Source organism: Amphiura filiformis, chromosome 19, assembly GCF_039555335.1.
Source record: "Amphiura filiformis chromosome 19, Afil_fr2py, whole genome shotgun sequence".
Lineage (NCBI taxonomy): Eukaryota > Metazoa > Echinodermata > Ophiuroidea > Amphilepidida > Amphiuridae > Amphiura > Amphiura filiformis.
In genome coordinates, this window is record NC_092646.1 from 36,296,748 (window position 1) to 36,322,243 (window position 25,496).

Consider the following 25,496-nt stretch of genomic DNA (forward strand, 5'->3'; position numbering starts at 1 on the left):
GACCTCGCGGAGGTCATGATTGAAGACGGAGAAGAGTTTATTTCACATGATGTCATCTCTTTGTTTACAAATACCCCCATTAGCAAGTCGCTCGAAGTTATCAAGCAACGGTTAATCAAAGATGACACCCTGGGTGAGAGAACAAATTTAACTATCGAAGACATTATGGAAGTTTTGGAATTTACTTTCACCACTACCTACTTCTCCTTCCGTGGACAAATATTCCAACAAAAATTTGGAACCGCGATGGGGTCCCCCGTCAGCCCTATAGTTGCCAACCTTTACATGGAATGGCTGGAGCAAGAGGCCTTAGTAACAGCTCCTCTTGATATCAAACCCCGGTTATGGAAGAGATATGTTGATGATGTGCTTGAAATTGTAAAGAAAGGTTCGGCAGAGCAACTAACCGCGCATATCAACCAAATTGATAAGACCGGCAACATCAAGTTCACATACGAAACGGAATCTGACCAACAAATCGCATTTCTCGACACACTCATCGTGAAAAAGCAAAATGGATCCATCAAACTACTGGTTTATCGCAAAAAGACACATACCGACCAATATTTGCACTTCAATTCGCATCACCCATTAGAGCATAAACTCAGCGTCATAAGAACATTAATGGACAGGAAAGACAAAGTAATCACAGAGGAGGAAGACAAAAAGGAAGAAGTTCAAAAAATAAAGGAAGCTCTCAAAGCATGTGGCTACCCCGAATGGGCCTTTAAGCAAACGCCAAGTAAAAAGAAACTAGAAGACAAAAAACAAACTGAGTCAAAAACCAGGGGGATGGCAGTTCTTCCATATAAAGAAGGGCTCTCCCAACGTGTACGGCGTGTGTTCAACAAACATGGCATCCGAACCGCCTTTAAACCACATCAGACACTTAGAAATTTCTTGGTCCATCCAAAAGATAAACGGGAAGTTACTCAAACATCAGACTGCGTGTACGAAATTCCTTGTCTCAATTGTGACAAGTCCTATATAGGTGAAACATCCAGACTTTTCGGCACCAGACTCAAAGAACATAAAACAGAAGCTGAAAAAGCTTCCAAGAAAGCCTTCACCCGTTCTCAGAGACAGGCCTCCATTACCGGGGAGGATAATAAATCAGCAATAACTGACCATGTCTCTGAGGAAAATCATGTTATTGGATGGGACAAATCAGAAATCAAAGACAGAGAACAGAACAGAAAGAAGAGATTTATCAAAGAAGCCATTTGGATAAGGAAGAGGGGGCCAAAACACTCAACAGAGACGAAGGAACTACTTTCTTCCGCACATATATGACCAAGTCCTAAAACCAACAGCGCCACCAACGTCAGCTCCAGCAGGTAGCAGCCGTCGAGGTGCAGGGATTGGTCATTCAATTTGAGAAAGTGCTAAGTGTTAGCACGAAACTGTCATTGATCGAGGTATGTAACATCAAAATTGGATTTGCTTTAAGAATTCTGAACTTAATACACTCATGTGTGTTAATAATACTTGTAGAAATCTTTTGTATTTACGGTAGTCCTAAATGACTGGAATTTACAGATGTGATAGTAAGTAATTTTAAATGATTTTAAGCATCCCTTTTAGTATGGTTTTTCATCCGGGGGGGGCACTCAACTTTGGAAGTGACGGTATGTGCCTGTCAATAGGCTCCCTCCTTTGAAGTCGACTATACCCGATGACCCCCTTTTTAAAAGTCATACCCGATGACCCCCTTTTTTAGTTGCGGCTACCCAATGACCCCCTTTTTTTTCTAGAATAGCATCATCAAAATGCCACAAAATAATGCTGAAAATTTCAAATTCTCTTATTTCAACAAATTTGTATTGGAAATTTGAAAAATTTAGAACAAGGGTGCAAATTTTCTAGCTTTAAATTCTAATTTTTAAAATTCTAAATTCTAATTTTTTTAGTTGACGTCATTAAATATCGGAGCATGTTGAAAATTCCTACCAAATAAATCTGTAAACATTTCATGCATACATTCATTTGTACAAAATTAACGTCAGCTATGATGAAAGACAGAGATAAAAAGACTTTATCGCGTCTGACGTCGCTGTCAATTACGATCCTTGATTGGTTAATAGCGTGAAAAAGGAAGGCAGATTTTTCTGGTGCCGTTCGGAGAAAAGGAATAGCAGGAAATTGCGAAAAATTACGTAGGCCTACTTTTACAAGGCAAAAAGCAACTTTTCTAGGCATTGTTGACGCGGTGTCTTCGGAAAAGGAAGTTTCCTACTATAAAGACCTAACTTTTGAGATGGTTTGTATGTTTGAAGGTGCTGTACCGCGCTGGGGACGGGCTCGAAATATTTGTCAGGATGCCTCGTGCCCCGACCCCAGGTTAGTATTATTTTGCTTAAACTGATGGAGGCTGGCCCGCCTGGATATCAAAATATCCAGGACCCGCTTGAAATACGAACACCAGTCGGCAAGGTAGACAATTTAATCCAACACCTTTCGGCAGCTTGGTTCACGAGTCATTTATTACTACTACTAGTTCCCTGATCATCATCATTAATCAGTACATGGATTGGTACATGGATTTGTGTAACTTAACTTGTACACGTATATATAGCATGGAGGGCGTGCTCATATTGTGGGTTTCCCTCCTATAGATTACCTACAGCACGGGAGAGATAATATACAAAAGTTGCACTTAATCTGAGTACACAATATTTATATGTATGTTTAAGGTATGGCGTCACTGTCCTTTTACAAAATACTATTCATTCACAGCTTTCACGATAGTTAAGTTCTGCATTAGGCTTCACTCATATTGAATATTTATCTATAGAAAATGCTCGCTCACATGGGTAAAGCAGCAAAATATCATATAGGGCCTATGACAATAACCTGTGGAACCACATAGGCAAGAATTAATGTGCTCTCGTTTCTGAAACTGTCTTTTGAAAGAAAACTCTCAATTGTATCACACAGTAATGCACATTGTATACCTAGGAGTAGTGAGCGAACCTTTTCATATAGCATACATGTCTCTACTATTAACTCGTTTTATGAACCCAAGTGTAAACTCACAAAATATAACTCTTTACATAAAAATATAAATATCCAACAGTGTTATGAAGTTAGTATACTGTAATATGAATGGAATGTATAAATGTATGAAGAACATGAGTGAATGATGGATGGAAGGTTAAGTGGAAGAATGAATGAATGGGAATGAATGAATGAATGAACGAATGAAAAATGAATGAGAGTGAATGTGAATGAACAAGTGGTGCATGAACATACATAAATATAAATATTACTACACACAAAAGAATATAATCATCATTAAGAAATATCATCCATAATCACTGAGATGTACACACAACACTTTCACCATTTAACTAGATTATAACTTTTCTGGGTTACATGACATATCTGAAACTTTTTGATTATCAAAAGATGGCTCATTATGAAAATATAATATGGCCTATTGGTTATGAAATCATCTTTATACTAATCTGCATAAAACAATGCACATGATATGCAATTATCCTCTGAAACAATTTCCTGATTAAAAGTACAGGTAGCACTCATGTCTTTTCCTTTTGGACGGATAAATATAATCCTGAAGTCTTTGATATAACATAAAAAAATGTAGCTTCTGCTTTGTAAATATAATATAAAAATAATGTACACTTCTTTGGTGAGGTACTAGTATATCACACACAATTAACATTAATGTTCTCAGTCACTTTATAAAAGTCTTTGGTAATATTTGTCCAATCAGCTGGTGTATTACTATTCAGCTGAATCTAAGGCCATAGTGATCACGATTGATGATGTCACAAAATTTGCATACAAAAATAAATGGTGAAAGGCAAGATTATTGTTCCTGGTAAAGCATCTTATTATAATGCCAATCTCCATGAGTCATGATAAATAACAAGTTAAAATTAACTGCATCTGATCTGATGAGGGCAGCACTTGGCAGGGCATGCAGAAAGGTCACAAAAGGTTGTTGACATAAAAATTATCAGCATTCAGCTCCAATGTTAGAAAATAAGCTGAACGATATGGGTTAAGGTTCAAATAATTGACATATCAAAAATTACTGTAACTGAGTATTTTGGCCTAAAATATGCACGCATTTTGATCAATCAAGCGCTGCTGAATTGACTCTGAACATGTCTTGCAGTTACAATTACAATGTATATATTTATGAATTAGCGAAAGAGGTACATGACACTTGCGCTCGTATATCTTTCATAATATGCATCAAATAAACTGAACATTATAAACATCCAAAGCTATACTAACCTACGATACCCACGAATTATTCTCAGGGATAGCTTGAGGCCAAAACAGCAAAAATATGGATGATTTCTACCACATCTTACAGCCTTCACGTATCACTCGTGTAATATCAAAACAAAGGTCAGAGGTCGCGCACACATGAAGTACATTGTAAACATACAAAATTCTCCTTTAAAGGGGGAAGGTCGTGCGAGGGGAAATTTTGTTACAGTGCAAACTTGAACTAAAAGCACCCGGTTATACCGCCGCGTTCAGCAAGTCATCATCACGATATTTGTAAACAAACCGTGCTCGAGACAGATGACGTCAGACGCGATAAAGTCTTTTTGGGCGAAAATCGCGAAGCGATTTTCGACCCATATTGCGCTGGGTTTTGTACTACTTACTTCTTCACGGCGTTTCAGAATAAAAATGAAATATTCGTGCTGTCTATGTAATCAGGAAACTACAGAGGAGATAGTGTTCATTTAAATTTGTCATCATTACTACTTCATGTTGATATTCAAACAGTGCTATAAAGTTGTCTTACCAAGGAATATGTTTGTATTAAAAGAAATAATTGTTTTACAACTTCCATGAACTAGCATTACTTTTATGCAAATCAGAAAATTGCAACAGATATTTTCATTTCTCTCAGACTGAGCGGTATTGCCAGATTGTACGTACAGTTGGGCTACATTAATAGCCTCATTATAGTTTTATTGATACTGGCAAAATACTTGCTTGCATGTGCTTGTTGTTTTACTATAGCGTATAGAATATGTTAACGATACTTGGCCTTCACTTGGCTCTGCTGATGTAACATCAGTAACGCCTTCACTCAGGCTTGCTGGTTTAACGAGAATCCTTTAATCGGTGCAAATGAATAAGTGGAGCTAAAAGGCGCAAGGTACCATTCGGAAGTAAATTATTATACATGTACCGTGCCAATTGGACTTTCTGAAGGGGGGGTAAGATGAGCTGTAAATCTGTGTATATACTAGATTGAGAGACCTGATACTGCTAATATAGGCCTAATATCTGGGTAAACGTGGAAGTTAACTAACGAACGTCATTTATATTATGACACATTTAAAGCTAAAGACAAAAATGACATGTGAAAATGTTATTCTGATGAAATTTATTGTTAGAACACGGACATAAAATAGCATTGAATTGTTAGAAGATTTATGCACTTCTCACAACACACGCAAGTCATTATCATGGTCATCATGATATCAGGTAAATTACACGATTTGATTCACGCACTAAAAACTTCACACTGTGGAGAGAACATTTACAACCATGCATGACTCATAAATGGATCGATATGAATATTTAGTAGGTACCGAGATTACCCAATCAGCGCACAATGCCAGTAATTGATCACGCAGCAAGTAGACCTACCACTGATAATGCACTACTGGTTACGTCATGCGTGATGCGTAAATGATAGACACATAAATATGGTAATTTTGCAAACATCTATTGATTTTTATTGGTTGAAATTGCACACGTGTTGTTTTGTTTACATGGCCTTTAAAATGAGACCGGTTCACAAAATATTTGAGCACGGGAAAGGAATATAGCGGGTTCATTAAAAATATTGGTTCCCAGTGTTGCACAGTGGCATGGTGACCGTGTTATGGCTATGTAATAACCAGTTGCTCGGGCTTAATATCAGTTGGAAGATGAGTTAGTAAAATAGTAATATTGCACAGTAATTTCTTATAACATTTTAAAATACACCTAGTTTTGAGAAGCTGAAGGGTAGAGGTAAAATCTGAATGTGGTGCTGAAGATATACGATAGAGCTAAGTGTGTTAAATCGGGTGAAGTTTTTTGGGTCCCTATACGTGCTCTGTGTGTTGCTGTGTGAGTGGGCCAAACATGGCTGAGGCAATTAGTGGAAGATGTCCGCCTAGTTTTCGTAACACTTGACTTTCATTTACCTGTGTTTTCATTGGTCAATAATCTAATGACATTCATATTTTGTTATGGATATGACTGATGCACATAAACTTATTTACATAATAATGTCAACGTAATAACTACTGTGTTATGATGGTGCTTTTATGTTATCTCGATCTTTATAAGATTCTTTTTCCAGTATTATTAAAATTACAAAACTACATTGCATGTGTCTGTAGTAATTATTTGTGTTTCTTTTGAACCACCCTTTTGACAACAATTGCCTATCAAGAATTATGCAGTGTGTTTTTACTACATGCCCTACTTGTCATTTGACAAACGTACAAACGTGCTTATTATGAACAATCCCATTTATAAAAACAGTTCGAATAAAATAACTACACCTTTATCTTGGCACTTCCTCAGTGGCTCGCCCTATTCCTTTTTAAAGGAATTTTTATTATCTCTGTCTTTCATTATATCTCACGGGTCATTTGATCATGGCAATGGCCAGATTTCGTTCTTGTTCTTAAGCCAATGACCGTGAAATAAGGACAAAAGTTTGAAGTGTTCTGGGGGTCAATTTTTAAACCTCCTAACCATTGGGCGAGTTACGGTTTGACCATTTGGCGAGTTACGGTTAGACCAATGGGCGAGTTACGGTTAGACCAATGGGCGAGTTATGGTTAGACCATTTGACGAGTTATGGTTAGACCAATGGGCGAGTTACGGTTAGACCATTTGGCGAGTTACGGTTAGACCATTTGGCGAATTACGGTTAGACCATTTGGCAAGCATAGGGCCTGCACTTTGGCTCGACATTTGAAAGGGGCGTGAATTCATTTTTGGATACGCCCCTATTATAATTAGGTAATACTCGACTCACATTCCCTATATGTATATACATGTACCACATGTAGTAAATCTGCCTGTTTTATCTGTATTGTGCCGTTCTTAAGCAAATACGGTAGTTAAACACGATTTCATCAAACATTATAACAATAGCTCTTTTACAGTGTGCAATCATCCCGGGAAATAATTGGGCAATAATAGAGGATGTGCGTGAAATTATTGATTGGCTCCATACAAAGGGAATTGAACCGGTGTCCTTCACCGGAATCATGGCACAATGCAGTGCATTCAATCAAACGTTTTCGTCAACCTATTTGATCGTATAGTGCATTTGTTATGTGTGTGAGACGAGCTGTCGCGGTAGATTGCAATAGCTTGTAATCATGCTTTTGTTGAATGAATTTGAGTACTCCGCCATATTTACGGTATGATACGTCACAATCTAGGTGATTATTTGCATTGGATGTCTTGAATACGCTGGCGAGGTTGTGTAATAATCGGATTAATGCTATAACAGTAGGTGAATACAAGTTTTGAATAAATCGCGTTGCAAAGCCCCATTCAGTGATCCCAAAAAAAAAAAAAAAAAAAATCAAATTGTTACTTTTATAAAAAAAATTAATGAAAACAATTGGCAAAAAACCCAAGAAAACGGCAGTATCGACGAAGTTGAAGCCCCATTCAAATACATGTAGCTAATTTATATACTGTCAGTATATAAATTACAGATTCACGTAAATGCATTATTTTTGTCTTAAATAGGCCTACACGGCTTAGGGCTGAACCACTAGCAGAAGACACCACACCACTCCACGCCATACATAAATTCTCCCAGTCACATTTCCCCAATATGAAATTTAAAAAAAAGTTAAATTTTAATATTACTTCTATTAAAGTTTGGCAGAGGCGGGGTTCGAACTCACGGCGCCACCACGCCGCTTTGGATATGCTCCATGAGCCTAGCGCCTTAGACCACTCGTCCACTTGTCTTGATGGAATCCATTTGAAACTTATTTGAAGATATAATCGCAACTTCAATATAGGCCTACCACGTGACAAGCAAAAGCAGAAAACGTACCATATTTTGGAATTTTATTTGCCTAAAAACATTAATGTGTATTAATAGCGCTCAATTGTTGTTAATCCGACAATAATAAATGATAAATGCGCGTCTATATGGACAATACATTATATCGATTTTGACATGTGCTCGCACGGTGTCAGTACATTAACATGGTCAGTAAAATACTATAGAGGAACCTACCATTTTTCTTGTATACACGTTCAATGTTTTTATCAATTACATAAAAAATCCATTTTAGACCCCAAATGTTTCTTCGGGAAATAAAAGATTAGAATACCATAAAAACGAAACAGTAATCTTTTGCCGGGTCTAATGTTATTTATACATAGAATTTTTAACGTTTTTTCTATCCTTATTCTTGCTCAATTAAAAAAATATTTTGGCGTATATAAAATTGAAATAAAATTCTCTGCTTCATAAACGACCTCAAATGTGCCACATTTGGGTATCACGAATAGTTATATATGATGTGCAGTTAATATTCATATTTTCTTTTATACAGAGGATGCTTCAGTTTTCTTGAAAACCCTCTCACTCGGTTATTTCAAAACAGTAACCACGCTTCCCTAGAATGTGCAATAATTTAGCATTAAAATTTTTCTTATTCTAACAGCAAGCGTTTCTAGAATGAATTATGGCGAAATGTGGTGTAAGAAGACACCAAGTTGATGTTTTATGACCTTTGACATTCTTTTGTGGCGAGTGACATGGTCAGTTCAATTCACGCCGAGTGGCCTTGACAGGTTTAACTCTGCTTCAGTGGTCATGAAAGAATTCAAAAGATAACCTCTGCCCCAACAATCCCAAGCAATTGTCTGAAACTGCTCTTCGAATGATGTATCATAAGAACTCAGTCGTCAAATGATGATAGTCATATAATGACCAAAAGATTATTACTGACTATATCATTGAAGACTGAGTTCCGCAGTCTAGTACAAAATCTAAATTTTGATGATTTTTACGATCGTCCGGAAAAAAAAAAAATCACTGAATGGGCCGTTAGTTCCCTCCTCTCCTTACACTGGCAATATGAATCAAAGAAAAATAAAGAAAAATAAAATAAAACAAGAAAAAAAAAGACAAAGAAAAGAAACAATAAAAGAAAAACAAATATGAAAAGTTCGAACAATATTTGGTTTATAAAATTAATGTGACCGTGATGAGGCTCGAACTCACCACCTTCCGATTTAAAGTTCGAAGCGCTAGTGTACCAAATTCTGATGCCTTACCAAGTGAGCTGTGCTCCTGAGATACGAAATTAAAATAAAATAATACACTGTATACCTGCTTGTGTCGGTAATTGATTTACTCAAATTCCATAATGGTACAGTGCAACAGAGCAAAAATGCCCAAAATTTAAAAGCTATATAATTTATGACCACTATACACTACACATAAAAATACTAATACAAGGGAATTTCAACGTAAGAATCCAAACAATTAAGTACCAACACGCACAGCATTGTCCTTATATCACATTTGGGTTTTTAACAAAATGTTATCAATCTTTACTGTGATTGGCAGCTGCACAATGCATCTCTTTGATAGTTGATAATGGCCATCCATTCAGCAAGTGGCTACTAACTGACCTTGACAGGCTTGAATGAGCACTGTCATCTGCTACAAAACCATCACACTTTAGGACCTGGTCACTCCATAATGCTACAGGGAGCACAGTACTTTGACAATGGAGTGAAAGACTATTATTATTGATTAGGCGCGGATTTTAAAAGTACAGCTCCTATGCGTGTATAGCAAAAATCATGTAACTAAAGTACTAAATGCATTCTGCAAAATGCGCTCTGACCAATTTATAAAGCATTTCATTAGCTTTAATTTGACATATTGTTTGACATATTTGGAATTATGGTAAATCATTAAATAAAATATTTATTAGTTAATCAATTATGTAAATTAATTAAAAATTTAATGCAAATATGCATATTTCTCTGACAGAATTGTAGGATTTGACAAGAGCCATCTTTCTTGTAAGTTTGATCTTACTATAATTCACCAGAATCTGTTTGTTTGTGTGTTTGTGTGTCTGTTTGTCTGTCCGCCTCTTTTCTCGGCGACTGGGGGTCGCACGTTCCTCAAACTTGGTGGGTGGGTGCAGCTTGGTATGAGGAAGAACGAGTTTGTATTGGTTAGTGGGTCAAGGTCACCCAAGGTCATCCAGGGGTCAAATTAGTAACAACTGTTTTTCTCGGAGACCGGGGGTCGCACGTTGCTCAAACTTGACGGGTGGGTGCGTCTTGACCGGGTATAGAACAAGTTTGTATTGGTTAGTGGGTCAAGGTCACCAGAGGTCATCTAGGGGTCAAATTAGTAAAAACTGTCATATGGGCATGAAACTTGGTGGGTAGGTGCATCTTGACCTAGGACAGAACAAGTTTGTATTGATTAGTGGGTCAAGGTCACCCAGGGGTCATCTGAGGTCAAATTAGTAAAAACTGTTTTCCGCCTATTTTCTCGGAGACTAGGGGTCACACGTTCCTCAAACTTGGTGGATGGGTGCATCTGGACCTCAGACAGAACAAGTTTGTTTCAGTTAGTGGGCCAAGATCACCCGAGGTCATCCAGGGGTCATCTGAGGTCAAATTAGTAAAAACTATCGTATGGGCATGAAACTTGGTGGGTACAGTCAACTTTTAGAGTCAAATTTTTGGACGGTCATTTTGGTCATGTCATCCAGGGGTCATCTGAGGTCAAATTAGTAAAAAATGTCGTATGCGCATGAAACTTGGTGGGTACAGTCAACTGTTAGAATCAAATTTTTGGACGGTCATTCTGGGGTCATCTAAGGTCAACTTACGAACTGTCGTATGGGCATGAAACGTGGTGGGTACAGTCAACATTTAGAGCCAAATTTTGGAAGGTCATTTCGAGGTCACAAGGGGTCATCTGAGGTCAAATTAGTAAAAACTGTCCTATGGGCATAACACTTGGTGAGTACAGTCACCATCAGCCAGGTAATCGCGACAGCCGAGAACCGCCAAATACGGGTAACCGCCTAGTTCTTATAACATACCGGTATCGTATTGCGTCCCGTTATAGTTGCAAAAAAATACGCGTGCAGGACACACACCCCCCCCCACACACACACACCCACCCACCCCAGAGGATCGTACCGTTTTACAATCGTATAACATGCATTGGCGCTAGTAGTAGTAAATTCCAATTTTCTTTGCTTTACCTCACTTGTTCTGCTCAAAATTAAAAGGGGACATATCTGACAGTAAAAGCTTACATTTTATGGAAATTATGTTTAACTATTTGCTTAAACAGCACAAAACAGATAAATCAGACAAATTTACTATACATAGGCCTATACATGTATGGTATGCCAAGGACTGTTTAAGAATATAACATTAGATTTATGATATTTACTTCGAGGACTGTTATATATCAAAAATGTGACAAATATCAAATTTTAATAATTTGTCATAAAATTTGTATTATATCGTGAATTTCAAACAATGAAATTTATTTGATATCAGAAAGACATTCTTCGTATTCAGAATGCAATTCGATATGTCTGATGTGCTCTCATGTCCCACAAAAAATACTATCGAAACGCTCAAAACGCTCATTCCAGATCCCTTAATTTGGTTAATTTTCTTTGTCTTTTTTTTTCTTTTCTTGTTTTATTTTTTTCTTTCTTTATTTTTCTTTGATTTATATTGCCAGGGTAAGGAGAGGAGGGAACTAAAGGCCCATTCAGTGATTTTTTGATTTTTTTTCATCCCGGCGATCGTAAAAATCATCAAAATTCAGATTTTGGATACTAGATTGCGGAACTCAGTCTTCAATGATAGTCAGTAATTTTTATATTTTGGACATTATTATGACTATCATTTGAGGACTGAGTTCTTATGATCCGAGGAGCAGTTTCAGACAATTGCTTGGGATTATTGGGGCAGAGGTTATCTTTTGAATTCTTTCATGACCACTGAAGCATAGTCAAACCTGTCAAGGACACTCGGCGTGAATTGAAAGACCATGTCACTCGCCACAAAAGAATGTCAAAGGTCATAAAACACCACTTTGGTGTCTTCTGCTATCTAAAGGCCTATGGCTGATTTTGTACCTTTCGTCATTGTCATAGATGTGCTAACATAGCTTGCTAGTGCAGTGGTTCAGCCGAAAGCCGTGTGTCTAAGACAAAAAATAATGCATTTACGCGAGTCTGTAATTTATATACCGGTACTGACAGTATATAAATTAGCTACATGTATTTGAATGGGGCTTCAACTTCGTCAATACTGTCGTTTTCCTGTTTTGTTTTTTTGCCATTTGTTTTTCATTAAAAAATTTATAAACGTAACAGTTTGATTTTTTTTTTCACTTTCGCTGGGATCACTGAATGGGACTTTATAGCGCGGATTATTCAAAACTTGTTTTTACCTACTGCTATATAGCATTAATCCGATTATTACATAACTTTGCCAGCGTATTCAAGACATAGGTTATGTAGGGATAAACTGTACATGGGTATAGAGGCCCTGCATGCTTTTATCGATTGGCTCCAAACAAAGGATTTGAACCTGTGTCCTTCACCGTAATCACGGCGCAGTAGCCTACAGTCCATTCAATCAAATGTTGTCAGTGTGCGAGACGAACGATGTATAAATCTGGAGGTCACATTATCACTTATCATGCTTATTGTAAAAAGTTTGTCCAATGCATATACTGTGTGTATTGTTCCCGGGTATTGTCAATGCAGTCAAGCAAACAGGTATTATATTTTGAAAAGGCCGCTATAGTATATTCACAGGGGTGTCTTGAATGGCCAATCATATGGGACATAATCAAATTGCAGTGACTGCTTCCTTTGTTACCACATGTCAGTCATCTTGTGATTATTGGACCATGTAAACCTGCAAAAAACGAGCCAAAGTGCAGGCCCTATGTTACTGTTAGACCAATGGGCGACTTACGGTTTGACCAATGGGCGAGTTATGGTTAGACCATTTGGCGAGTTACGGTTAGACCATTGGGCTAGTTACGGTTTGACCAATGGGCGAGTTACGGTTAGACCAATGGGCGAGTTATGGTTAGACCATTTGGCAAGTTAGCCATGCTTGACCGTGGTGATCATGTCGATCATCAGTGGTTAATATACCATGCATGGTTCACCATGGTCAGCCATGCTACCATGGTTGACATTTCGCCTAGGGTTCTTTGAAATACTTTATAAATATGCAAAACATAATAGACAAGTTTATTACCAAACCTCTTTAAATATCAATAAAAAGATAACCATGATCTCAGTTCTTATGCTAAGTAAGATCTCTGTGCTTGTAAGCAGGATTTATTTTAATCATTAGCCTATGTAGGACGTATACTATATCCTACGCAAAAATGTTCTAAATGTTCTTCGTTTGCTAATATGTGATGCGATCAAGCAAAATCAGTCGGAACTCGGAAATATTGGTTTTGAGATATAGCCAAACAAAGGAAATATATCCTTTTGTTTTGCAAACTCTTTAATTGCTCATATCTCTGGAACTAGTTGTTCAATTTCAATGGGGTTTCCTGCAAAATGTGGCTTTGTAAATGCTTGTTACTATCCTATAAGAAACTGAAAATGTAGTATTTCCGAGTTCCGACCGATTTTGCTTGATCGCATCACATATTTCAATCCAAATTACATTTCAGATTAGCCAGAACGCTAGAGCCACCTCGAGAGCCATTGTGTTCACCAGCTCAACGGATTGTATTCCTGAAAACTCACAAGACAGCCGGAACATCAATAAATACTATCCTGCAACGTTATGGATATACAAGAAACCTCACCTTTGCAATACCTAAAGAGACAGACGTATTCCAGTGTTGCAGATATTTTAAACGAACAGACGTTTATCAATATACCAAACAAGAAGTACAGTTCGAACCAGAATTTGGGAATCAAACATGGGGTTTCAATATGATGACATCCCATGCTGTTTATTCACGTCCAGAAATGGATGCAGTTGTTCCAGACGGCTTATATATAACTTCGTTAAGAAATCCAGTGGATCAATTTGAATCAGCATTTGTATATTTTGACATGATGAAGCAAGCACAAATTGATACCAATAATAACACTAATCCACTATCTGTTTTCTTCACAAATCCTGAGAATTATAGAAAGACAATAAGATACGGCGAGAAACAGGTTCAAAATGGCCAAATGTATGATTTGGGTTTTCAAATACAGTATTTTTTTGATCCGTTTTACATCAGATATAAAATAAGACAATTGGAACGAGAATTTGATCTTGTGCTCATCAAAGAATATTTTGATGAATCTCTCATTTTGATGAAGAAACTTTTCTGTTGGGAAATGGATGATATTCTTTATATTCCAAAAAGAATCAGAGACTCTGGTTTTAGATATAATATAAGTGAAAACTTGAGACAAAATATCAGAGAATGGAATCATGCGGATGTGTTATTATATGAGCATTTTAACAGAACGTTATGGCGCAAAATTGAGGAATATAGCGCGGAATTTTGGCAGGAATTAGATGCATTTCGCAGGCGTATAGTGGATGTTACGTCATTGTGCGAAGCTGGTAGTCAAATTGTCAAAGACAATGTACACCATATGAATATCATTAGTCATGAAAATAAGACGAACTTTTGTCGGAATTTGTTGCAGATGGATGGTGAATATATCACTTTAATTCGAAAGCGAATGCAGTTAACAGAATGGAAGACTACTCAACGGTATGCGTCAATATCTGATCTGAACTCCAAGCAACAAACTGAGAAAGGGAATTTAAACTCTACAAAATCTAAGTTATCTACAAATAATAGCCCTATTAGTGAAAGGAAGAAAATAGTAAAAAAAATAGTAAAAAAAGTTAAGAAACCTGTGACTAAAGCCGGGAATAAAGCCGTGCGAAAACCGTAGAGATCGAATGGCATTAAGAAATGAAAGTATGATAGCACCAAGTGTCGTATACAGCCCATTTATTTAGACCAAGTTGGGAATAGCTAACACATTAAGGTGGTACGAAAGGCAAAATCAAGTTGCTCTGATTGAGATTAAAATAGACTTGTTTCAGAGGGATATGCAAAATAATCTTAATTCCAAAATTTGAGCCAAATCGGACAAACGGTTTTTGAGATATTGCTGTTGAAAGATTCTTTGTATTCTATTGTTTTTTGCCAATATATTGATGAAGTTAATGAGGAAAATTGGCAAAATGTGCTCATTAATATTAATTTTTGCCAATATTTTCCCAATATTTTATGAATAAACATTCATACTACTTTTACCTTAAGAATTTTGACCTGAAACTTTGCCAATGTGTCTCTATGACCTAAACCTTTAACATGTGATTTTCCCGCCCATCTAATTTGCATATTTGCATAATTAATTAGCTTTAAGTATAATGCTAATTAATTATGCAAATATGCAAATTAGATGGGCGGAAAATCATATGTTAATGTTTTAGGCCATAGAAACACATTGGCAAAGTTTCATGTCAAAATCATATAAAATAAAAGTAGTATGAAGGTTTATTCATAAGATATTGGTATAATATTGGCAAACATGAATATTCATGAGCACATTATGCCAATTTTCCTCATTAACTTCATCAATATATTGGCAAAAACAATAGAATACAAAGAAACTAAAAACATGTATATCTTGACAACCGTATGTCCGATTTCCTTCAAACAAAAACTATTTTGCTCAGTGTATTTAGCTTAACTTATTCAATCTATTCAAATGGTTCTAAATTCAGTTTCTGTTTTCCAGAAACATCGTTTCGAACCCCCTTAAGTTCAATTGTGGTTTTTTTGGAAACAATGGGCTAAAACCATTATTTCACAGGACATTCTTCGTATTCAGAATGTCATTTGATATGTCTGATGTGCTCTCGTGTCCCACAAAAATACCGTGCAAACGTAGTCCTTCAAGGAGGACCTCGCTCCATTTAGTACGATAGTCCACGCCGTCAGGCGTGGGTCCTTCTAGATTCGACATATCCTGACCTGGAAAGTCGGGGGAAATGTCAAACTGACTAACCACGCCTGCTGACGGCTACTGATAATATTCAGCCAATCAGATTAGACTTGCCTTCCAGCTGCCAACTACTAGCTTCCAGCTTTGGATTAACATCACTATTGCGTAACAATCATTCATTCATTCATTCAATTTATTTATGTCCTCTTCGATCGCGATCAATGTTCATCATCCACGTGAATGAGCATTGATCTGATTTTACTTCTTCACAGGGTTACCAACCAAACCCGCGAGTTGGTAGCCAATTGGGACTTTTGACAATTCCTGTCCCATAGAAACCAATGGTTAAGAAAAAAATTGGGCGACTTTTCAACATTATAAATATTTCGGTAGTTTACTGTCGACATACGAACCAATGGTTAAGAGAAAACTTGGGCGACTTTTCGATTATTTGACTCGCGATTCGGGCTGAAATGTTCTTTTTCAAGTTCTTCACTTTGTAGGTATCGCACATTATACAGGTTTTTTGGTTTGGCCATCGCACAGCGTCATCATCCCTATATCTTCGTGTCAAAAATTGCCGCGATAGTACGGCGAATCCTCTCGTTTTTCAAAAGCTACGCATGGCGATTTTTTCGAGATAGGCCGAGCGACTCAGGCTAGGCATACCATTTACACTATATGAGATACCATAGAGCCTGCCGCAGAGTTTCTATTCTACGATTTGCGCATGATCAGTACCACATTATGGTGTTGCCATTATAAGAAAATTCGATTTGTTGTCAGGTAAAACCCAGGTTTTGTTTCCAATACACTAACTCGAAATGCAATACACTAATTAGCGGGGATTGCTGTTTGCTGTGGAAATATTTTACTGCATTTTATAAGTAACGATTTTGAAATCAAAAGTAAAAATTGTGATATATTCAACTGTTTGAGAAATGAATTTATATAAAGGAACCCGTGTAAGATCCAGTTGCTGTATCTTAAATACAATGTACATTATCGACACACTATACCACTTTCTTTATCTGCGTCAATAATAGAATATTGATTTCAATCGAATTGAATACATCTCTCCATTTTGAGATTGTACTCCACCACTGAGCGATCTAGCGATCGATTTCTAGCCAATCAGATAGGACTCATTTTCTTGCGTTTGGTGAAATACCAATCGCCCGTCGCTCACCATACGGAGTATTAAGTTTATATTTATAATACTGGGTGTCGACACTGCGCCAATTGTTAATTTTTTTTAAAATGTCGGCATCGCCATAAAATTTGCCATTTACCGAGCTATTTCAAACGTGCGGTGTCAAACTTGTTTTGGAATTTAGCCATATTCCTATCAACGTGAAGTAGGCCTATTCGCTTTCTCTACTATATTAACACAATATTTAATGTTGTTCAAATTTTCCAATTAACAATTAATTTGCATGTTCAAGAATGTAATTTTCGCACGCATTTAACATAAAATCATGCGAAACATTTATGGCCGAAATGCATTTATAAAAAATAGGCCTCTCTCTCTCTAGGTGTCATATCCTAGGACGTTGGCGATCATGTCATGCCACAGTTCTCTGTTATAGGCCATCTCCAGAAGCTCTGTCGCTTTATGTTCAGCTCCCCTTTCTTTTAGCCAGTCTTTCAGATTTGATAACCACATCACTCTCTTCCTGCCTCTGCTCCTTGTGCCTTCTATCCTTCCTGTCAATACTAGGTTCTCGAAACCATCCTTTCGGAGGATATGACCAAGGAATTTGAGCTGCTTAACTCTGATTTCCCGTAACAGCTTCCTGTTCACATTTGCTCTACTTAGGACATCGTCATTAGACACTTTATCAGTCCACGGGATCTTCATCATTCTTCGAAGGAACAACATCTCACAGTAGTACACTTGCAGGATTTAATATTACTAATCGTGACCAATCCAAATTTAGCCAAACTTATGGAAATTTCTGCTCATTTTAATGATTATTTTAAGCCACCTATGGCTTTTTTCTGAGAATAGAAATTAATTTGGTTTGGTGTAATACGCCTGTATGCTAAGTAAAGATTTGTTCCAAGCCTACCATGTTATAATACTGAAAATAACAATAAAAAACTTTTTAGACTGTGACAAGTCTGGCCTAAAACATTGTATCTGTATCATGTATGGATAATTAATGATTTGCAAATTCAAAATCATATTTATTTGCCACACTATGCGAAGTTTCTTTCGGTATGCGTACAATTTTATTTTAAACATGCTTAATCTTGTATGTTGTTGCTACGGCTACATGTATTACAGATATGGCCATGGCATGCATGTGCTCCGCTACGCTACAGTTTCTGTCAAAGAAGAACGGCACTTGTTTACATTTTGAGAGAGTGTACATCATAAACACGGAAGTGTGGTTCTGATTGGCTGATTCATTCGTCTGACAATCATAACAGCAGACGCGGTAATCTGATTGGCAGATTACGAGTCAAAATGTCGCTCATTTTAAACAGGGCGTTCGCGTCAATCTGAGCAAGGGACTGTCGGTCTTCTCTGAAACCGAGTGTAGTTCATGAGTTCAACATGCATGCAGTAACTGTAAGCTTAAAAAATTTGTGTACTCGCTCGTGTACTTCATCGAACCCTTGACTTCGACGAAAACATGGAATTGAATCAGGCCTTTTAAAAATATATAGGCCTAGCCTGATGAGCACCTAACAATGTTCAGCTTTTATTATTCGCCATTTCTGTTTGATTTGTTTTTCTTGGTGCACACCACTAGAATCCTTATCGATTGATGATTTTGTCAATGCCGATGGGAAAATTTGGTATAAAAAAAGCTAATAATATGTATAATGTTATCGTATTGATCTGTATACCATGCTAACAATCAACTTTTTTTGTTATTTTGTCTCGAGAAAACCGTGCAATTCCCCCTCCCCCGGGCAACCCGCCCCCATTTTTTCTCCCATTAAATCAACCTGGTGTGGTTCTCAGAATAAAAACACTGAGTTCAGACCCGATTTGTTGGTGTGAAATCTATCTAGTGGTGCATTCGAAATTCCTCTTTCTCTATAGGAGCACCTCGCCAATGTTGTGCGGATCTTTAATTATTTACAAAATCAAGATTTGTTCAAGTCTACTCGCCACATATTCACAACAAGTATGCATTTCTCAATGGGCTAACTTTTTAGGCTGATTACAAGTCTGTTCTCTTTATCATGTTTATACTGTGATGTGCCTTGAGTAATTTAATTTAATTATTTGGCTTTGTTTACAAGCTGAAAGTATTTCGTGAGATGGGAAACCCCCTTGCACTTTGCAAGTGTTGGTGTTTCAAGTCATTTTTTGGATTCCCCACAAATTATTGTAAACAAAGTCAGATCTATGTTTGGAGCTTGAAATCCCCAGTTCAGTGTATTGTACCATAGGAAAACCCCCCAGGAAGTGATGTAATGTGAAAGGTTAATGTGTATAATTAATCCTCGGAAATCCCAAGCTTGCATCATCTGTGAAGATGCGAATGAAGCGATGGTTTTTAATAGATGATAGGTTTTGATGGGTACTGGTATAAAAAGCTGGAGGCTTGAGTTTGGTTTCACAGAATGTCGTGGGAGATTGTAAATCTTCACATGTATGTGTTGGTCTTCGTGCTTCAAAAAAGAAGTACATTTTAACCAGTTTACATAGCCAATATTTGAGCTATTTTTAATACAGCAACGAAGGAGATTTTAATGTGCTCTTCTTCGTCAAAGGATTAAAATTCTTCTGTCGAATTGCTGGAGTTTGCTGGGTTTATGAAAACAACACATCTGTCAAATACAGCGGAGCAGTGTTAAAGAAGCCTGTTCCCTGGAGAAAGAGTGATTGGTGAAAGAAACACCATTTTGTAGAAAGCAGCGCAAGGAGAGATAAATGTTTGGAGAAAGCAGCACAAGGAGATAATCGTTTGGAGAAAGCAGCGCAAGGAGATCATTGTTTGGAGTAAGCAGCACCATTTTGTGTGGGGATTTTATACGCAAGGATATTAAGTGCAAGTGTACAAAGGACTTCGCTGATTTATGCAAGACAAGTGATTAAGGATATTTACATCAGCCATCCAGAACATTGCAAGAACTCTGCTATCTTCAAGAAGAAGACTGCTGGTTAAGTACTGAGTAGTTAAACTATTATTGTGATTGTGTGATCATTTTATACGTGCATTTGTTGTCATACATTGTACCAATCATATATTGCTATCAATTAAAGACTTAGATTTTGTTTGCTTAATCAAACAGTGTATTTGTGTTGTGCATTCGTGTGAGTTCGGGTAAAAGGTGATTTTGGCCTTGAGTCAAAATATAACAATTTTTCATTTATTAAAGCATCAAAACAAATTGTAGTTCCTAGATTTAAAAAACAATTTTTTTTTATCAAATAAAATGGACTTTTCTCTTGGTCAATTTTGAAAAAAAAAATCTTGTTCCTAAAACATTGTATCTGTTTGGATAATGATTTGGAAATTTATAATTACATCCAAAATGAAAGAATTGAATGTTACATATTCTTGTTTATGGCATAATATTGTAGTCTTTCAACCTTTTCATAACTTCAGTTGTGTAATTCCCGCTGAAAAGTGTTTTTTTAAATTTTAGAAATAAATAAAAAATCGCTCTGGACTTTTCGTACTGATCATATTGTATACGATTACCAGACTATTATTATCTGATTACAATATAGACTAATGTGACGTCATTGCCAGGCAGTTTGTCTGCATTATGGCCTTTGTTACTTGTCCGGAATTAATTTGTACTGATCGTATGGAGTTCGCTCAAGCATAATCAGTAGGCCAATTCCTTTGTGTCTCATTGAATATGTGTCACATTAGCTCAGGGACGCTATTATAATAGTTTGCATCATTTTTTTAGGTCAATAGATAAAAGAGAGGCCTTGAATAACACAGATATTGCTCTAGACATTATTTTTTATCTTCAAAGCTGCTACCATAGCAGATGTCAAGGAGGCGGCACTTGCTTATTCATGGGGCTCAAATTTTTATCAATCCCGTTGTACGCTTTATTTTGCCGAGTGCAAGGGCTGGTAATTTCTCCACTCATGGATATTAAGCGTTTGTGTGCCGATTAGTTTGGTCACGTTTTCCCATGTTGGTGTGCTAGCCTGAGTCCCTTGGCCCCGACCTCGAAACAATTCAAAATGGCGGAATAAAATGGCCGGTTCTCGTTCGGGGCCTGAGAACGAAACATGCAAAAAAGTGTCGAGAAATTATCTATGCCCGTGTAACGGGGCATAGATATTGTATTTGTTGCGTTTAGTCTTCTCCTTTTTCGCCTTCTTCTTCTCCTTAAGACCAGTCCTTTGCACCCCTCTAGCTCAAGAACTAAAGTAGCCTCGGGGCCCATAATTGGTATAATGATGGCCCAAGACCCCTAAAAATTTCAAGAGGTCAAAGGTCATGGGCTACAGGGGGCAATATGTGTAAAATTTCAAACAGCTCTAGCTCAAGAACTATAGCGCCCTCAGGGTTCATACTTAGTATATTGATGACCCATGACCCCTAAATGTAACCTATGGTAGTCACGACCCCAGAAGTCAAAGGTCATAGGCCACAGGGAGCAATATGTGTAAACTTTTAAAACAGCTTTAGCTCAAGAACTATAGCGCCCTCAGGGTTCATACTTGGTACAACGATGGCCCATGACCCTTAGATATTTTCTGCAGTAACATCGACCCCAGAGGTCAAAGGTCATGGGCTACAGGGGGCAATATGTGTAAAATTTCAAACAGCTCTAGCTCATGAACTACAGCGCCCTCAGGGTTCATACTTGGTACAATGATGACCCATGACCCTAGATGTATTCTATGTTAGCCGCATCCCCAGAGGTCAAAGTCTAAAGGCTTTAAAAAGCAAACTAGGGTATTAGAGAGAGTGTGGTCCAGTCTGGTGGTGTTTTAGAGAGGGTGATGGTCTGATGGGGGTATAAAAGAGAGTGAAGGCTTGGTAGGGTATTAGAGAGAGTGTGGGCCAGTTCAGTGTTATGAGCATTACATGTATATCAAATGAAAGCTTAAAACAAGTGCTTTCACATGGTGCTTACCAAGTTTTCGTTTGTGAATAGGGGAAGGGGGTTAGGTGTGGTCACGGGCATAGATATTCGTGTTTGGTAAAACACATTACTGTGGCATCTAGTTTCTTTTGTATTTTATTGTTTTCACGACGGAATTCCGGAGTGCATGCGCAGTAGCTCAATTAATGACGTAGAAACTAGCTCAAACTCATCAGCAGTATTATCGTTGACGCCTGAGCAATACTTGTTGTACGGCCAGTAAGTGCTTGTAAAAGAGATGATACATGATTAATTATTCATGAAATTGCATTTTTTGTGAAATCAGAGCAGAGAGATACCATCAGCTTGTCTGTGTGAAAGTGCATAGAAAAAACAACAAAATATGTTTAATTTCAAACCTGATTGTCAATGCTGAAACTTTGGCTGGAGAAGTTGAAGGTGACGTTGCTGGTTATCTTTTAGACCGTTTATCTGAAGTCATGGGTTGTTTTAGAGCAAAATAGGAGGCATTTTTGTGCCATGTAAATGGCGATCGGCATTGGACATGTTGGATGTGCACTGTCAACAAGCAGCCTGATTCAACTATACGGATTGTACACACACCGTGATTTGTATGTTATTCATTGATCAGTGCAGGCTAGGCACGGGCTAAGCATGTATATAAGTACTACAGAAAGCTACTCAGTCATGCACGTTCTCAAGACAGACAAAGAAATTCATTGTCGTGATGGTCATGAATGCAATGCATGAATGATCATGATGATTGCATACCATGCCATGGCATGATAGACATGTAGGGCCTACATAGTATTCTGAGTATGGCATATTATGCCGTACATCAGATTCAGACATGCATAATTGACAAATATGCTGCACGAAGAGCAGAATGTTGTCATGTTCTTGAACCCGCCCAGGTCTTCATGTCATATTAAATCAAACCATGAATAGCATGAACAGAGTGATCGTGATGGTGCTGGTTTACAAATTTAAATTACGATGTATCAGTGTTTGTCATGTCTGAATCTGAGTATGCTTGTCACTGCACGACTGTCAGTCCCGCTGTGAAAGTTTAGTGCCAACCTGTCAATACAATGTCTCCTACATCAGACGATGCACTGCACATGCTGCACTTGAAATCGAATGGATGGTATTCTTCATGTTAAAAAAGGTAAGTTCATGTCTTCATGCCAAATCATGGGTTGGATCTCAAGTCTCAATTGTACAAGAGAGTCCCAAAATTATGACTAGGCTCGGGCTTCATGGCTTAGTATTCAAATGTGAGTAGGCCTAGATTAAGAATGATAGGCCTAGCCTGTCATGATATGTTTTGCATGAATGTAGGACAAAATAGGCCTACTGGTCCTGCTAGGCCTAGCAGTAGTAGTAGTACCATGACTATGTACGGTACATGTAATCCTCTTTACCTAACCTTTTCCAAGACATTTCACCATTTAGGCATTACACTTACCGTAGTCTATGGCTGGGCCCTCATGCATCGTACCGTCAGGGGCAGGCATTATAGGCCTACTTGCCGTAGTCTACGCATACACACATTAGTCTAAGACCGGGCCTATTATCATGATTATACACACATCGTATTGTTATGTATGCATGGTGTTAATTACATCCTACTGTTATTAGGACGTAAGTTGCGTAACATTGTGACGTAAGTTGCGTAACATTGTGAGTTGCGTAACATTGTGTGACGTAACTTACATTACGCAACATATAAGTTGCGCAACGCAACATAAGTTGCGCAACGCAACATAAGTTACGTTGGGTAACTTAACAACGACATGCAACGTAAGTTTATACGCAACGTAAGTTACGTTGCATAAATTAACAACGCAACGTAAGTTACGTTGCATAACGTAAGTTACAAAAAGCTCCTTCAAAAAGCTCCTTCACACAATGGGAATTTCGGGAACTATTGGTGAATGTTACAATCCAACAGCGGCCATTGCTAGTTTTGGGAATATAGTCCACATTTTGGTGGGCAAATTGTGTGGTCAAATGTAAGAAAATAACTAAAATCGCTTAATTGGAATAATACCAACCAGCAACGGACATCGAGTCAAGACTACGTGGGAAGTTTGGGGTAAGTAAAGCTTCCTTGTTATAAAAAACAAGAAAAAGCATATCCAAAATTCACCTTTTTATCATACATTACGCCAGACAAACATATATTAGTTTAATGTCTTCGTAGTTCAATATTCTTAACCTTAATTAATTCATCCAACCTGTGCCTCAAATTATTTACAAAATATTTTCTTCGACATGATCCCACATTTGGACCAGCTTCTTAACAAGGCTTGTGTCGGTAATAGACGGGCTGATACCGTACAGAAACCTTAAAGGAGCCGTGACCTGTCTGTATAACCATTCATCATACATATGAACAGACGCCAAAACATCATCTACAACGATGTAATGGTTAAGAGTCATTGGATGTCGAATGCCATTCCAAGACTCACCGAGGTCAATCACCGGTTTTGGCGTGAATTTACCGGCAGAATTTCTCAGCCACACGAAATCGCCGATTTTCACACTCCCAGCGGTTACTGGATTCATCGGTGGATACCGACAGGAATCAGTGATAGGTGCTACATTTGGTTCAGCTTTCTCCTCAATTCTACACGCGTATACCAAATGCTTCGAATGTAGACGAAGAGATAGCTCTTTCTCATCCTCGAATACGAAGACTAACTTTACCAAGCGAGAGGAGTTGCTGGTATCATCTTCATGAGATATGAAGTACACTTCGGAAAATGTTACCGAGTTGGTTTCCGCGTCAAAGCTTTCCACGTTATCTCCTACTTTTAGTTGATCCATTCGTTTACGTTCTATTTTCGTGCCGTCATCTTTGGTGAGTAGTTTCACGCGAACCATAGAGTCGGAAGCAAAACATGATCCTGCTAAAATAAAACAAATAAAAATGAGAAGTGAAAAAGGATATTATAATCTAAGAAAATGGATGCAAAACGAGAAAAAGATGTCCCCGGGTACATAACCGGGCACCGATAGTTCTATAGGACCAAATTGAAAGTGGTGCCTAATATTTAACGGGTTCAGAAACATGAGAGAAAACAGGGATACAAAGATCGTACATATAATTTACCATCTTTTTTGCATTTTCGACTTTCTTCATTGGATCCATGACAACTGCCAACATTTCCGACACACGTTCTGTATCTGTCTTGGATGAGATCTGGAGGAATAAATCCGACAAACTGCCCCGAATACGGATTTTTACAAGCTCCCCATGATCCCCATTGTCCCCACACACGCCACTGAGCTGTAATAATAATGTCATTTGAATCAGAATTTTTTCGGGGAAGAAGGGGGGGTTATTAATGGGGAATGAGTGATGGGGGGGGGACATAATCTACCAATGATTTT

General features: G+C 37.7%; 2 protein-coding genes across 2 annotated transcripts; one reads left to right on the forward strand and one right to left on the reverse strand.

Moving 5' to 3' along the window:
• The first annotated feature begins 246 nt into the window (after positions 1-246).
• On the forward strand, positions 247-13,903 carry LOC140140536 (uncharacterized). The gene is made up of 2 exons (XM_072162295.1): positions 247-1,149; positions 13,751-13,903. The coding sequence occupies exons 1-2, from the start codon at positions 247-249 to the stop codon at positions 13,901-13,903; spliced, it is 1,056 nt and encodes a 351-aa protein (XP_072018396.1).
• Positions 13,904-24,353: 10,450 nt separating this feature from the next.
• On the reverse strand, positions 24,354-24,986 carry LOC140140537 (warthog protein 4-like). The gene has a single exon (XM_072162296.1). It carries the CDS (start codon positions 24,984-24,986, stop codon positions 24,354-24,356), a length of 633 nt encoding a protein of 210 aa, XP_072018397.1.
• Positions 24,987-25,496: the final 510 nt, after the last annotated feature.